Source organism: Schistocerca cancellata, chromosome 2, assembly GCF_023864275.1.
Source record: "Schistocerca cancellata isolate TAMUIC-IGC-003103 chromosome 2, iqSchCanc2.1, whole genome shotgun sequence".
In the NCBI taxonomy this organism is placed as follows: Eukaryota; Metazoa; Arthropoda; class Insecta; order Orthoptera; family Acrididae; genus Schistocerca; species Schistocerca cancellata.
Window position 1 is genome coordinate 430,429,563 of NC_064627.1, and position 16,457 is coordinate 430,446,019.

General features: G+C 41.0%; 1 protein-coding gene across 2 annotated transcripts in view; it reads left to right on the top strand.

Annotated features, from left to right (window-relative positions):
* The window catches only part of LOC126161903 (cytochrome b5-related protein-like), a 133,981-nt gene extending 118,478 nt beyond the window's left edge, over nucleotides 1-15,503 (top strand). For both annotated transcript variants that reach the window (XM_049918063.1, XM_049918065.1), the window contains exons 4-7: nucleotides 6,000-6,187; nucleotides 6,266-6,457; nucleotides 6,556-6,777; nucleotides 14,594-15,503. In XM_049918063.1, the coding sequence (XP_049774020.1) occupies nucleotides 6,000-6,187; nucleotides 6,266-6,457; nucleotides 6,556-6,777; nucleotides 14,594-14,918 (927 nt within the window). In that variant the 3' untranslated portion in view covers nucleotides 14,919-15,503. The remainder of the gene's footprint in view (nucleotides 1-5,999; nucleotides 6,188-6,265; nucleotides 6,458-6,555; nucleotides 6,778-14,593) is intronic.
* Nucleotides 15,504-16,457: the final 954 nt, after the last annotated feature.

Here is a 16,457-nt window from a genome sequence, read left to right on the forward strand (position 1 = left end):
ATCTCTTATATTATTTCGTACAGTCTCTATCTTATTTTCCATTTAACTATACTTTGCAAGAGGCAGTCTCAGTCTTTTGAACTTTAAAATACTCAGCAAAATACAAACACTGAGTATAACTGGACAGATTAAATTTTAACGATAACGAGTGATCGGGAAGAACCCATAAAATAACATTTAAAATTTGAGGAACAATTTTCATTGTAGTCGTCGCGAACTACATTGATCAACATACACAGTGACCTAGCAGGACCACAAGGCAATCAATTCTCTATGTAGATTAATCAATCACTGTAGAGTTTCCCAGTCATTATTCTTTTCGATAGTTGATAATAAGAAACATGTGTGGGGAGAAATTTCTCTGCTTGCTGTTTTTGCTACTGGAGGAACAACTGTGCATGTATACAGGGTGAGTCACCTAACGTTACCGCTGGATATATTTCGTAAACCACATCAAATATTGACGAACCGATTCCACAGACCGAACGTGAGGAGAGGGGCTAGTGTAATTGTTTAATACAAACCATACAAAAATGCACGGAAGTATGTTTTTTAACACAAACCTACGTTTTTTTTAAATGGAACCCCGTTAGTTTTGTTAGCACATCTGAACATATAAACAAATACGTAATCAGTGCCGTTTGTTGCATTGTAAAATGTTAATTACATCCGGAGATATTGTAACCTAAAGTTGACGCTTGAGTACCACTCCTCCACTGTTCGATCGTGTGTATCGGAGAGCACTGCAACATACATCGCGTTTCTACAGAATGATCTGCCAACGTTGCTCGAAAATGTCCCACTGGAAACGCGTCGACGTATGTGGTATCAGCATGATGGTGCACCTGCACATTCCGCAATTAACACTAGGCTGACCTTTGACAGGATGTTCGACGGGCGTTTCATAGGACGTGGAGGACGCATAAATTGACCAGCCCGTTCTCCTGATCTTACACCTCTGGACTTCTTTCTGTGGGGTATGTTAAAGGAGAATGTGTACCGTGATGTGCCTACAACCCCAGAGGGTATGAAACAACGTATTGTGGCAGCCTGCGGCGACATTACACCAGATGTACTGCGGCGTGTACGACATTCATTACGCCAGAGATTGCAATTGTGTGCAGCAACTGATGGCCACCACATTGAACATCTATTGGCCTGACATGTCGGGACACACTCTATTCCACTGCGTAATTGAAAACGGAAACCACGTGTGTACGTGTACCTCACCCCTCATGGTAATGTACATGTGGATCAGTGAAAAAGACCAATAAAAAGATGTTAGCATGTGGACGTAATGTGCTGTTCCAGTCTCTTCTGTACCTAAGGTCCATCACCGTTCCCTTTGGATCCCTACGTAATTCGGTGCTCTCCGATACACACGATCGAACAGCGGAGGAGTGGTACTCAAGCGTCAACTTTAGGTTACAATATCTCCGGATGTAATTAACATTTTACAATGCAACAAACGGCACTGATTACGTATTTGCTTATATGTTCAGATGTGCTAACAAAACTAACGGGGTTCCATTTAAAAAAACGTAGGTTTGCGTTAAGAAACATACTTCCGTGCATTTTTGTATGGTTTGTATTAAACAATTACACTAGCCCCTCTCCTCACGTTCGGTCTGTGGACTCGGTTCGTCATTATTTGATGTGGTTTACGAAATATATCCAGCGGTAACGTTAGGTGACTCACCCAGTATATTGGAGGTCGCGAAGGGTTTGAAAGAAACAGGGGATAATTAATTACATATTTGGCGTAAAGGAACAAATCCGCTTCTTTTGTACAGACTGCTCCAGACTTCAGGCGCTCCCATTTTTTCAGAAGTACCTAGTGAAAACTGCACGATGCCGTTCTACAAGCTAGAAAGCGCATGCAGTGTGCGCCAATCCAATGCTTCTCACCCACCGATGTGCCATAATGCAGCATTGATTGCGATTAGGATCAATGGGAAAGGGCAGGGATACTGTCCTCCGATTGATCCGTGCTTGGAGTTACCAGAGGGTCTTGCCTAAATGTAACATTATGTGTCAATTACTATGGTTGTAGATTCATGCTGTAAGAGGGTATAATGATCACTGTAAGTACATCACCGCGTTTCTTGTAAGCGGGGTCGATCACAGAAGAATGACATTCTCCCGAAACTGAGGAGGGATACGTTGGACTCTTCCACGGTGGAGTGGCAGCTTTCATTTATGTGTGCGACAGCGTTCTTAGCCAAGTGCTGAGAGACTGAAGAAGGGGGGCATTACGCGATTGGAGCACCTGCAAGTCCTGTTGGACAGGGGATACTTCTACCTCGGACACTTTCGGACCTGCAAACCGCATTGACGGAGAAACTGGATGTCCTGCAGACGCCCCACTGTTTTGAGGGATGGGTGGGGTAATAACAGATCATGTAGTTTCACCATATGTCGTTGAGGGCCTCCCCCCCCCCCCCATGAACCATGGACCTTGTCGTTTGCTGGGGAGGCTTGCGTGCCTCGGCGATACAGAAAGCCGTAACGTAGGTGCAACCACAACGGAGGGGTATCTGTTGAGAGGCCAGACAAACGGGGGGCAGCAACCTTTTCAGTAGTTGAAGGGGCAACAGTATGGATGACTGACTGATTTGGCCTTCTAACATTAACCAAAATGGCCTTACTGTGCTGGTACTGCGGATGGCTGAAAGCAAGGGGAAACTACAGCCATAATTTTTCCCGAGGGCATGCAACTTTACTGTATGGTTAAAATGATGATGGCATCCTCTTGGGTAAAATATTCCGGAGGTAAAATAGTCCTCCATTCGGATTTCCGGGCGAAGGCTACACAGGAGGACGTTGTTATCAGGAGAAAGAAAACTGGGATTGTATGGATCGGAGTGTGAAATGTCAGACCCCTTAATCGGGCAGGTAGTTTAGAAAATTTAAAAAGGGAAATGGATGGGTTGAAGTTGGAAATAGTGGGAATTAGTGAAGGTCGGTGGCAGGAGGAACAAGACTTCTGGTCAGGTGAGTACTGGGTTATAAATACAAAATCGAATAGGGGTAAATGCAGGAGTAGGTTTAATAATGAATAAAAAATAGGAGCGCGGGTAAGATACTAGAAACAATAAAGTGAACGCATTTTTGTAGTCAAGATAGATACGAAGCCCACGCCTACCACAGTAGTACAAGTTTTTATGCGAGCTACCTCCGCAGATGATGAAGAGATTGAAGAAATCTATAATGCGGTTAAAGAAATTATTCAGATAGTGAAGGGAAACGAAAATTTAATAGTAATGGGGGACTGGAATTCGATAGTAGGAAAAGGAAGAGAAGGAAAAGTAGTAGGTGAATATGGAATGGGATAAGGAATGAAAGAGGTTGCCGCCTGATAGGATTTTGTACAGAGCATAAGTTAATCATAGCTAACACTTGGTTTAAGAATCATGAAAGAAGGTTGTACAGAAACCAGATGGCAGTTATAAGAGCCGAGAGGCACGAAAGGGAAGCAGTGGTTGAGAAGGGAGTGAGACAGAGTTGTAGCCTATCCCCGATGTTATTCAATCTGCATACTGGGCAAGTTGTAACCTATCTCCGATGTTATTCAATATGCATACTGAGCAAGCAGTAAAGGAAACAAAAGAAAAATTTGGAGTACGAATTAATATATATGGAGAAGAAACAAAAACTTCGATGTTTGCCGATGACCTGGAAGAGCAGTTGAACGGAATGGACATTGTCTTGAAAGGAGGCTATAAGATGAACATCAACAAAAACAAAACGAGGATAATGGAATGTAATCGCATTAAATCAGGTGATTCTGACGGAATTATATTAGGAAATGAGACACTTAAAGTAGTAGATGAGTTTTGCTATTTGGGGAGCAAAGTAACTGATGATGGTCGAAGTAGAGAGGATATAAAATGTAGACCGGCAATGGCAAGGAAAGCGTTTCTGAAGAAGATAAATTTGTTAACATCGAGTATAGATTTAAGTGTGGGGAAGTCTTTCCTGAAAGTATTTATATGGAGTGTAGCCATGTATGGTAGTGAAACATGGACGATAAATAATTTAGACAAGAAGAGAATAGAAGCTTTCGGAATGTGGTGCTACAGAAGAATGCTGATGATTAGATGGGTAGATCACGTAACTAATGAGGAGGTACTGAATAGAATTGGGGAGAAGAGGTATTGGTGGCACAAGTTGACAAGAAGGAGGGATCGGTTGGTAGGACACGTTCTGAGGCATCAAGGAATCACTAATTTAGTATTGGAGGGAAGCGTGGAGGGTAAAAATCATAGGGGGAGACCAAGAAATGAATACACTAAGCAGATTCAGAAGGATGTAGGTTGCAGTATTTACTCAGAAATGAAGAGACTTGCACAAGTTAGAGTGGCATGGAGAGCTGCATCAAACCAGTCTCTGGACTGAAGACCATAACAGCAACAACTCTGAGAGTAGATTTGTTTCAGTTTTTGTTGTATCCATCTATGGTGAGGGTTTTCTGTTTTCTTTAAGTAACATCAGCATAGTCTGTATATTTTCATATGCTGCTTTAATGTTTCATGTTTAGCAAAAGATAGCCACATCTACGTCCTTGATCGCAATAATGATGTTAACGCCCAGAGGTACACAGATGAGACTTTTCTGGGTCTTCCTTTATGAGGTTCCCAGTTAGTGTTTATTGGTGTATATTAGAAGTCTAAATTTATTGCATGTTAGTGACCAACACTATTTGGCAATATATATAGAGAAAATCTATGAGGAAAACTGTATAACGAAGAATAGGTTACTTATCTTGCGGTTGGCATCAACATCTGGGCGGCAGCTTGAGTTGATAAGCTTAACGAAAGTAAAAATTGGTCCTGGATTTTGTTTCCAGAATTACAGTGTATATCAATTACATATTGTTCTAGAAGCATCCAGAACTTCTGTTGAATGGCTAAACTTCCGCTTTTAATATTTAACAATCAAAATTAGACCATGTTTTTCACGAAAAAATACTTTGAAAATATTATGGGCGTACGGATATTATTCCAAGTCATAAATTCAACATAATACAGGTTAGTAAATTAAATAAATATAAGGGGCTTCTCTCATAAGTGATGTTACATTGATTTAATGAAAACAAAAGTGAGAATAAGACTGTATTTTATATTTTGTTGTGACACTTATAGAGAGACTAATTTTCGTGGCAGAACCCGGTAGCATGTAAAAATATCGATACATACTCGACTAATTTTAAGGGGGAACGTTCATGAAATTAACCGAAAACGTTAGTTTTCATTTTTTTATTCATTAGTGGAACTTATGGACAATAAGTTCCCAAAGTTTCAATTATGAATCACATCCAAAGTGGTTGAAAAATAATTAAATGTGTGACGCGATATTCCTGCCACGCCCACTTTTTTAAGCAACACTTCAATACTAGCTCGTTGAATTACTTTCCGTCGATTACTTTCAAGAAAACATGTCTGGATGCATCTAGAAGGCTGTGATACACTACTGGCCATTAAAATTGCTACACCACGAAGATGACGTGCTACAGACACGAAATTTAACCGACAGGAAGAAGATGCTGTAATATGCAAACGATTAGCTTTTCAGAGCATTCACACAAGGTTGGTGCCGGTGGCGACACCTACAACGTGCTGACATGAGGAAAGTTTCCAACCGATTTCTCATACACAAACGGCAGTTGACCGGCGTTGCCTGGTGAAACGTTGTTGTGATGCCTCGTGTAAGGATCTATGATTTCTCAGGATCTATGCACCCAAATTGTGTGAAAATGTAATCACATGTCAGTTCTAGTATAATATATATGTCCAATGAATACCCGTTTATCATGTGCATTTCTTCTTGGTGTAGCAATTTTAATGGCCAGTAGTGTATTTTGTTAGATAACTTTTGCAGTTACAACTTTTTGACATTAGGGTGGATTTGCAACTGTGGATGAGGTCTCCGTGTTCGTCTGTTTGCTAGCCAGCAAATACGAGTTGTTTCATAGGCTAACACGGCTGCTTGTTTCTCAGATATTGGCCGACTCGCTGGTGACGTCAATGCTGGCGCTGAGCGTCGTGGCCGCCTGGACACACAGTTTCGCGGTGGCCATGTTGGCGGGCCTGCTGCTCGCCTTCACCGCCATCTGCGCCCACAACTTCACGCATCTCAAGGACAACCTGCGAATGTACTACTTCGACTTCTCGATGATGTCATCCAGGTACTAGGGCCACCTGTGCATCGAATAAACCCAGTATCTTAATCAATACATCTCAACTTCTGCTTCTGTGTTTTTCAGAGATTGGCGTATCAGTCACGTACTGAGCCACCATTTGTACACCAACACTCTTCTCGATCTCGAGGTATCCATGTTTGAACCATGGTTCAAATTCTTACCATTTGAAGAGAAGAACTTTTTTACTCGTTATGTCAGTTGGATTTATTCTCCTATCGTGGGGGCGATTAGTTTCCATGTTTGCTGTATATCCAGGTGAGCCATGAGAATGAACATGACAGCAAACTACATATTTACTGTATATGAAGTGTACTCTAGTACTATAGGCACCGGTACATGCTATCGTTTTTCAGGGTGGTTGACAGATTTAGAGGCAGCAAACTGGAAATGAGGAAATCAGACCTTATCCCACTGATAATACCTGCGTCAATGGTTTTCATTGCTGGGGCATCATTGCTGGAAGCGCTTTACATGTGGACGTATATTACAGTTTGTGGAAGTCTGTTTTTCGTTTTTATCGGACTTACTGCAGCTCATCACCATCCATTGATCTTCCACGATGGAGATACTCCACGGTAAGTCTTCTGGCAGGGTGCATCGCTTTATACTGACGGAAATTTTTTTTAATGGGTTACAGTAGAGCTTGTTGTAGGATACAACGAGCCACAAGTAGAGAAGCGGTCCACAGGAATATTCGTAAAGTAAGAATCCGCTTCAGTTGTAATGAGAATTTATTTGTCTAACTACATGGCGGGCTTCAGAGCAGTAGAGCTCCATGCTCAGATGCTAACAAATGTAAAGACGAGAGGGGGATGCTAGTTATAAATTCTATATAAGGAGTTACGAAAAGTGAGTTAGTCAGCTGAAAGCTGTCATGGTAACTTAATTAAAAGCAATCATACATGCATGGCGGCCGAACCAATTAGTATGGAAAATCAAGCTCGTAACCTTCCATGTGATATGGACTAAAAGCCACACACGTCCACTAACCAGATGCCGGGAGGCAAAGTGCCGTATAAAGAACAAATACAAACACCACTTACGCTACGAGCAGCCAACGGAGCGTCACTGAGGCCAATAGTGGCCTATGTAGTTCGACCTGCCGAGGATCTGGGAGGGCGTGACGGCGCATGCGCCAAACGTATGAACCAATAGGAATCGCAGACGCCACCAAGAAATGACTCAAGAAAGAGCTGACTGGTCCGTTAGTCTACAGTGTGGAGGTAATAAAATAAATACATTAAAAAGCAAGTAAGTTGCAAGCGCTACTCCGAGACGAAGAGGTTGGGACAGGAGAGAAATTCGTGGCGAGCCGCATCAGACCAGCCAGAAGAGTGAGGACTAAAAAAAAATAAAAGAACTAAGGGGAGACTCATGTACGTATACAAGATTCAGAATAGATAGTGTGTAAAAATAAAAAAAAAAACGCCTAGATATAAATTTGAGAGAGACAAGATAAAAACAATGAGAAAAAAGAGGGGTGTATATAATACACCACATACGTCATTAAAATGAAGCGATACAATATATAAAAATAGTACAAAGGAACAAATGTGAGAAGCATAGACAGGATATAAACTACAGTAAGACCCAACATACGTAGTTTATAGTACGCAAATATCCGCAGGAAAAACTCTCCTCCCGCACAAGGCAGCCACTGTGTCTCTACTTTGTGTTTCGTCTCGAGGATCTAAGATAGCTGAAATGCCATACGGACGCAGCAAATATTTAAATTCTTCGTGTAACATTATCTTAATGTGGCTTACGGAGCTGCTGAGATAATGACACTTGTTTCTAAATATTATGTATGAGCCCGTAAAAGCTTGACTTTCAACAATGGCTACTACAGCGCCGCTGCATACAGAGTTGTTCGACCATTGAAACTGGCAGTAAGTGGAGACAGAACGTCAGTGACGGAAGTATTCTGATCTGTAGCGAATCAGAGCTAGGGAACCGACCGCCCAAAAGAAAGTTTACGGGCTGTAAATTCTGTAATACACGCGTGCGTTTTTCTGACAAACTAGACACAGTAATACTAGAGCTACCTTTCTATTTTGTCATTTACCTATCTCTTTGGCGGTATGTACTAAGTTCGATAGACAGATTTGTACACCTTCGTTGTATCAGACAGAGAAACGGCATTGACTGAGAAACAATACGTACTAGTAAGTAGCGTATTTCTGGAATTCTTTGCAACAGCTCATTGTTTGATCATAGGTCGGAGAATAGTTGCTTGGACGCTAACAACCATTGCTCGGCCTGAGATTCAGTAACGCCTAGTGGCGTTGCAACCAAGTGACACGTTAATGAAAGTGCAGGGTAACGTAAAATGCCGTTAACATTTGAAAATCTAATACTTCACGGAATTAAGATAATTCTCATTTATTGTTCCGTCTCAGCTGAACATTTTTTTAGTTAGATTGCATGTTTCGATCAGTGTGGATCATCTTCAGATTTAAAACCAAATGTGTAGCGTCTAATATCGTGCAATAAGTAGAAAAGAAAAGAATGGTACACAAACGTAGAATTTTCCTAAGTAGTTGCGTGAGCAACCCGTCTTGTCTACTCAGAACCACACATTAAAGTGCTGTGTTTTGCAACTACGGCCAGTGTTTTGAACAGGTATATGTTGGAGTTAGGGATAAGGGGAAATGGAGTGAAACTGACTGAGGCAGGGAAAGGAAGCAGGGTAGGTGGGTGGTGGGGATGACATGAATTTAACAAAAAAGATCGTGCTATAATTATAGAACTTATAATTATTTGAAAATTCTCGTCGAAAGACTAATAGTGCAGAACAATGGATATGTAAAATGTAAATGGCATAAACCAGTGAAATTATGAAATGGAGGGAAGGGGGATTGAGATGGCGAGGGACGGGGGAATTGGGGAGGGAGGGATAGTGGCAGGGATGCTATGAGTTTTACAAGACAGGGTCTTAACTAAAGTTGCAAAACGTCAGTAACGTAAAAAACCTTCTGTTAAGATGCCAGAATGGATGCATTAAACTGTAAAAAGGGATAAAACAATAGATTATAAAAGTGGAAATAAAGCAGCGAAAACTGAATGTATATTTAAAGATATCCAAAGAGTGCAGCTTTAAAATTATAAAGTCACAAGTTCTTGGTCTGAAAATCTAAAAATAAAATTGTATAACAATTTTTTCAGCTTAAGTATTAGAAGTATAGGCCCAGAACAATGGATGTGTAAACAGTCAGGAGAATGAAGATCGTAAAATTACGGAAGGGGGGGTTATCTTGTCTTGTCTATTTATTGTAAAATATTAGTTAATACATATTTAGTTTTACTTTGTTTCAGATCTGAAGATTATCCAGATTGATCGAAACATGTAATCAAACAAAAAAGTGAACAACTGAGACGGAACAATAAATGTGAATTACCTTAATCATCCAAACATTTGCTGAATCTCTCAGGACGATTATGTCGACTGTAGTGACTTCACGGAATATGTAGGTAGAGAGGTAAAAATTGACACACATGCTTGTAATGACATAGGGCTTTATTGAAACAAAAAATTGCACAAAATGACCGACAGATGGCGCTTCTTATGATGCAAAAGCGGTAATTAGCACAACGATGGATTTTTAACAAAGCAATGTTCTTTATAACAAATACTCAACATACCGGCCGCCATTCATCAACAACATCTGTAGTCGAGTGATGATGTTGTGAACAGCAGTGTACGTCACATCACGTCACTAAGTATGGTTGAGAAATTTTGTCGGAACTTGGCCTTTAGCAACCAATAATAATCACCCGGATTGAGGTCTGCTGATCTGGGAGACCAAGCACGACGGAAGTGGGGGCTCAGCATGCGATCCTCACCAAAAGATACGCGGGAGAAATTTTTCACACGTGTATCAGTACGGCGTGGAGCGCCATCCTACATAAAAGTCGTATCTTCCAGCAGGTGTTTATCAGCCAGGCTAGGGACGATGCGATTCTATAACATACCGGCGTACCTTGCACCCGTCACACTGACAATTTGAGAATCAGACACCCACAGTTCCTCGAAGAGAAACGGTCCAACCACGACTGATGTGATAAATTCACACCAAACACTGAACTTCTCGTCATGCAATGGGGTTTCCACGACAGTTACAGGACTTTGGTAGCCCAAATTCTGTGTTGTGGATGTTGACAGACCCTTGGAAATGGGCTTCGGTCGATCCACAACACTTTAGACAACCAGTTGTCATCTTCCCCACCCAAATGCTCTCCGCCTTGCAGAATCGTTGGCTAAGAGTTCGTAATGACGCTGGATTTTCTTACTTATAATATTGGAGGGTACGCGTTAGTGCTCTCCAAACATTAGCGCGTGGGCTACTGGAGTGACGTGCAAATTCACGAGCGCTGATTTGACCATACGAACATGAAACCGCTAAAGTCTCGATTTATTCCGTAAGTGTTCGAGCAGCAGTAGACTGCGAGGCCGTATGTCTAAACAAACTTCGAACTTCGTTATCATTTTCCTCACAATGTCATTTGTCACAGGACTTTTACCTGTTCGAATACTCTTCTTACGGCGATGACAGTATCTTAAAGCTGCAGTGGCAGATTCTCCATTCTGATAGTAAAGCTTCACTAACAGTGCCTCTTCTGGTAAAGTCGACATACCGCGATTGCTGGCATATCTGTCTCCCTCTCTCACTGTAGCTCATTTTATACTCGATTCTCATGCGGAGTTACTGATGTGTTGCTGTCCAGCGCCATCTGCTGGCCGGTTTTATTTCAATGCAGTCTTGTGTCATCTCAGGTATGTACGTACATTATTCCGTGAATCTGTACGTTTTTCAATATTAACGGACTATATACAAGCGGAGCACAGTCGAATGAGGAACCATTCCAACGACGATGCTGGCCGCAAATGAAAAAATCTATTTAAGGGCAGTTGTTACGGCCCGACGCCTGGAACGAACGTCTCGGAAAAGGCGAAGCTGGTAGGCTGTTTTCTTGCTACTGTCGTGAGCGTCTATGGAAAGTGGTAGAAGGACGCTAAAACCACGACCAGGTGCCAAGGTGTTAGGCGTCCACGCCTCATCACAGAGCATTGAGGTCAGAGGTTTGTCCGCTGTATAAAGCATAATGGGCGGCGACCTTTTGCAGGTCAGATGAGAAAGTATAATTCTAGTGCAAGCACAAGTGTTTCGGAGCACATTGTTCAGTATGGGACTCGGCAGCAGACGAATGCTACGTGTTCCCATATTAACCCAACGACACAGTCAGTTACTACTGCAGTGGGCGCTTGATCGTAGAGGATGGACCGTGGATCAGTGGAAGGGTTTTTTGCTACAACGGGTCAATGGCCGTGTCCGAACATGCCATTATCTAGGTGAAAGGCTGCGCGAAACATGCACCGCGCCACGGCCACAAGTCGGTGGCGACAGTATTGTGCTATGGAGGACCATCACTTTGGATTCCGTGGGACTTGTGGTAGTATTCGAAAGCAGCATGACAGATGTGGACTAGGTGAACATTACTGCGGACCATCCTTCTTCCTGATGTCCTCGCCAACAGCAACGGCAATGCGCTTCATTGATTTGAAGAACTTACATTGATGATTTGACCACCAAATTCACCTGATCTGAACCCGATGGGACACAGCTGGGACCGTATCAGGCGCTATCTCTGTACTCAGAAACCACCGGCCCGTAATTTACGGGAATTGCATGAACTGTGCGTAGACATTCGGTGCCTTTGGACACCTACCAAACAGTTCTCGAATCCATACCACGCAGAATCGCTAAGCTATTGCGGTGCAAAGATGAACCAACGCGCTATTAAGCAGGTGATCGTATTTTTTTCTCTTCAGTGTATAAATAAAGTACACTGTCTCCAGAAAGTGATAACTACAAAAAGTTAATCATTTCTGCATCTGTGCTGTCCGAGTAGTTTAGTTCGTGTCCTGTGTGTGACTTGAAACTGGTTGTCACCACTCCGTGTAGCCTACAAATGGACAGCTTCATATACCTAAGAGAGCGTACTCTTAAAGCACTGTCGAATGAATTCGTACATATTATAAAAATGGGTATGGTATTTATGTGTGTGTTTGTATGATTGTTCCATCTCTCTCCTAAACCACTGGATCGATTCCAACTAAACTTGGTTCAAATGGTTCAAATGGCTCTGAGCACTATGGGACTCAACATCTTAGGTCATAAGTCCCCTAGAACTTAGAACTACTTAAACCTAACTAACCTAAGGACATCACACACACCCATGCCCGAGGCAGGATTCGAACCTGCGACCGTAGCATTCCCGCGGTTCCGGACTGCAGCGCCATAACCGCTAGACCACCGCGGCCGGCCTAAATTTGGTGCATATATATATATATATATATATATATATATATATATATATATATATATATATATATATATATATATATATATATATATATATATATATGGCACAAGTGTTTCGAATACTGTCAGGCGACAATCGCCGTGAGGGGTTAAGGTCCACTACTTGTCAAAGGGGTAGGGGGTGAAGAAGAAGCGTGGCCTGCGACGCGTGAATTACCAGACTTGATTCATCCAGTATTTGAGAATGATAGCATTTAGATCCTTGCAACTTAACACATTATTTCAAATATTTACTAAATTTTTTTCTCGATGACAACCTCTAGAAAAATGATGAAAGGAAAACTATTTATCCCTTTCCATTTTTCCGTTGTTCATGCAGTAAAAGTACCGCATGAGGCATGACGTTATAATTTGTTACTTCTTTACTACTAACTGTACGCAAGACACATTTACAGACATTATGCGAATACAGCACTGAATATAAATGCAAAATTATGTTACTGTACCGCACATAGTTCAAGAGATATGACGTCGTAAACAGTGAAATGCATGAAGAACTATCACATTGTGTATGACGTTTAAATTTATTACTCCTTTGATACTAACTCTGTTCGCAATAAATTAAGCAGACAATATCCGGATATTGTACAATATTATATCATTGTACGGCATATAGTCCAGGAGACATAACGTCATAAGCAGTGATATGCGTGAAAAACTGCGGCATCATGCATAACTATTAAGTTTATTACTTCTTTGCTATTAACTGTATTCGCAATAAATTTCGCACACAGTAACCAACTATGCCGATGAATGAACCTTCAATATTATATCACTGTAAGACACATGGTTCAGAAGATACGACGTCATAAACATTATGCACAAGGCCAGACGCAGCCGGGTACCGGTGTGAACGTACAGCTATAAATACATACCTGGGCAACGACGTGTTTCTCCGCTAGTATTTTTACATTTTACAGTTCAGTAGCCCTCATTATAGTTCGTGAACGCAGAATTTCATTTTGAAGCTGTTTGACACTATTCGCTTCAACATTCGTATACATATCGAAAGAAGTGGAGAAGTGTCATCTAGGAGTAACTTACCGTGAATAAGCGTAACAACATTCCGCTTTGGGATGTTAACATTTTCTAAAGAATACTTATGAGATGGAAGTGAGCCGGCGGGAGTGGCGGAGCGGTTCTAAGCGCTACAGTCTGGAACCGCGCGACCGCTACGGTCGCAGGTTCGAATCCTGCCTCGGGCACGGATGTGTGTGATGTCCTTAGGTTAGTTAGGTTTAAGTAGTTCTAAGTTCTAGGGGACTGATGACCTCAGAAGTTAAGTCCCATAGTGCTGGGAGCCATTTGAACCATTTTGAGATGGAAATGAAATTCATTAATGAAGTAATTTGGTATGATTTTCTGCAATTTCTCGTCGTGATAATCTGGAGTCATTGAACAGGAAAGACCGTCATTGGGAAAACGGAATACGAGGAAGGACGTCAAGCAACAGGTGTAACGTACGGAATAATCAACGCATTTGCATTATGAAACAATCTTGTAGCCACGGTACACACAAGGAAAATACTGTCAGAGGATGATTTTGTTTTAACACCTTCATTATTTCATGAAATTACACGCTGTCGGTATTTATGTCGACAACGCCTCAGAAAATTCATTCCTACAACTGGGAAGGCATTTCAAATGAATCACTATATAGTAAACGAGTCAATATTACCTACGCATCCGATTCACGAATACAAAGACGAATAAATAATATCTATATCTATGGAGTGCTGTGGCAGTTGCGAAAAAAAAATACGAATTATCTCTTTTCGAAATTAATTTTAGTAGTGGCAATCAACGAAATTTTGTAAGTGTAGTTTGTAGTCCTATAGAAATTTATGGTGGTAATTAAAATTCCGACTTCAGCCTTTACAGGCGTAATGATATTTTTGCGCAATTTGTAACATTAAATGTAACTAAACAAGAAAAATTTTGATATTACTTAACGACAGATATATGTCTTGTTTCTGGCATCACTCATCACCAAATTATTCTTTTTCAGGGCTGATCTGGATTGGGGTATTCAGCAGCTGGATGCTGTAAGAGACCGGCCTGTAATATCCAGCTCGGATATTCTAGCGCTTACGTTCTTCGGACATCACGGCTTACATCACCTGTTTCCTACAGTTGACCACAGGATCCTGCACAAGCTGTACCCTGCGTTCCAGAAGACGTGTGCCGAGTTTGGCATCGAATACAATGATATCGGCTTCAGTGAACTGGTCCGAGGCGCATATTTACAAGTCGCGAGAACAAAGCCCAACACAGTTCCTCCTGGTTCAGGGAAGCACCAATATCACCGAAATCCTAAGATGTTGTCTAAGTAAAGCCCTAGAGCGCCTTTATTACCTGGGGTAACACTGTGTTGTTTTCGTAGCTGTAACTGTCGAAGAAAAAATGGATGGTGTTAGTAGTCGACGACACGATACAGCATTTTCTCTTCTCCTTATTACTGTAAAATGTATCCTGGTTTGAAAGAGAAATGAAAAAAATGTATATTTGCTAAAAGCATTGCGTGAGACTGAAATATGTAATGATAATGTGATTCAAATATCAAGTCGTTTGTTAAAACTGTAAATATGTTTTACAACCAACATAAAAATGTTAAGTGCTGTCAACTAGAGCACTAGCTATATCAACTCGAGTGTTGGTAAAGTAACGTTCTCGAGCATGTCTTAAAAAATGGAAATCCATATTGGTACACCTAACCTTATAGGTAGTTGGCCATCCTACTTTTAGTTGCAGTTCATCAATATCAATGGATGCTTACTTTGTCAGCTTTACTATTCATTTATTCTTATCATACCACTCACGTGTCTAGTAAGAGCAGTGACTGGTACGTTTTCATCGTATACTTAGGAAGCGGCTGTGAATGAGTCACTGGGATTTCAATAAAGCTTTGTTGATTTTTATTTGTGTTTTAATTAATTAATTCATTCATTTTTGCAGATTTCATCGTGAATGAAGACCTTCGGAGATATACGGCAAGTCAACATACATTAAGACATACCGGCAGTGAAACTAATTCTGTAGACTGTATTAACAATTAGGTGTAATTAAACTACGATAATTTATTTGCTCTTAAAAGGACCGTAACTGCAGGGTAATATTGCCAGATTAAAATTTAAAAAAAGGAAGAAAATATCTTCCTCAGCTATATTAAACGTACTGGATGATGTCTATTTATCACTACGTGATTAATATTTACACGAGTAATGTCATTAAACACGTTTTTTTGGCATAAATGCTGGATAGAACTGAGTAGAAAGGTAGACGATGGGTAGTGAAGATAATCAAGATGTGTTTGGTTGCTCTCACAAAGCCTAACGATAAAGGACAGAAAGAGACAGCTAATTTAATGTTGTTTAGTCTCATATCTGTTTGTCCTTCCTCTGCGTGCTTTAGTGTTTATGGCTGTAGCCCTACAAGAGCTTACAAATTGGGGACGTCACACGATGATCAGATTTACGGTTATTTACGGTTACTATCACGAGAATCCGACGGAGTGCGAGACGAACGATGCTGGTTTCTGTGACGGAGTCTCAGAGTGTTAGCTTAGAAATACGTATTTACTGTTTACATTGTCACATCATATAAAGTTTTGAATACGAGATGCCAGATAAGTTGAGGTTTTCCAAGTATGCATTAAATATGACGGCCAGAATTGATCTGTGTACAAAACAGAGAACCAAATTAATATTCAGTTAAGTCGTTTACATTACTTTGGTGAACCTACTTATTTGTTCAAGGGAAGTGTTTTATTTTTTGGAAATTAGTACACTTGATACAAAGAAATGTTATTTGTAGTGGATGTGATGTTTTTACACTATCGGTAAGCAAAGTTGTTCATATCTCGTGACAAAAGA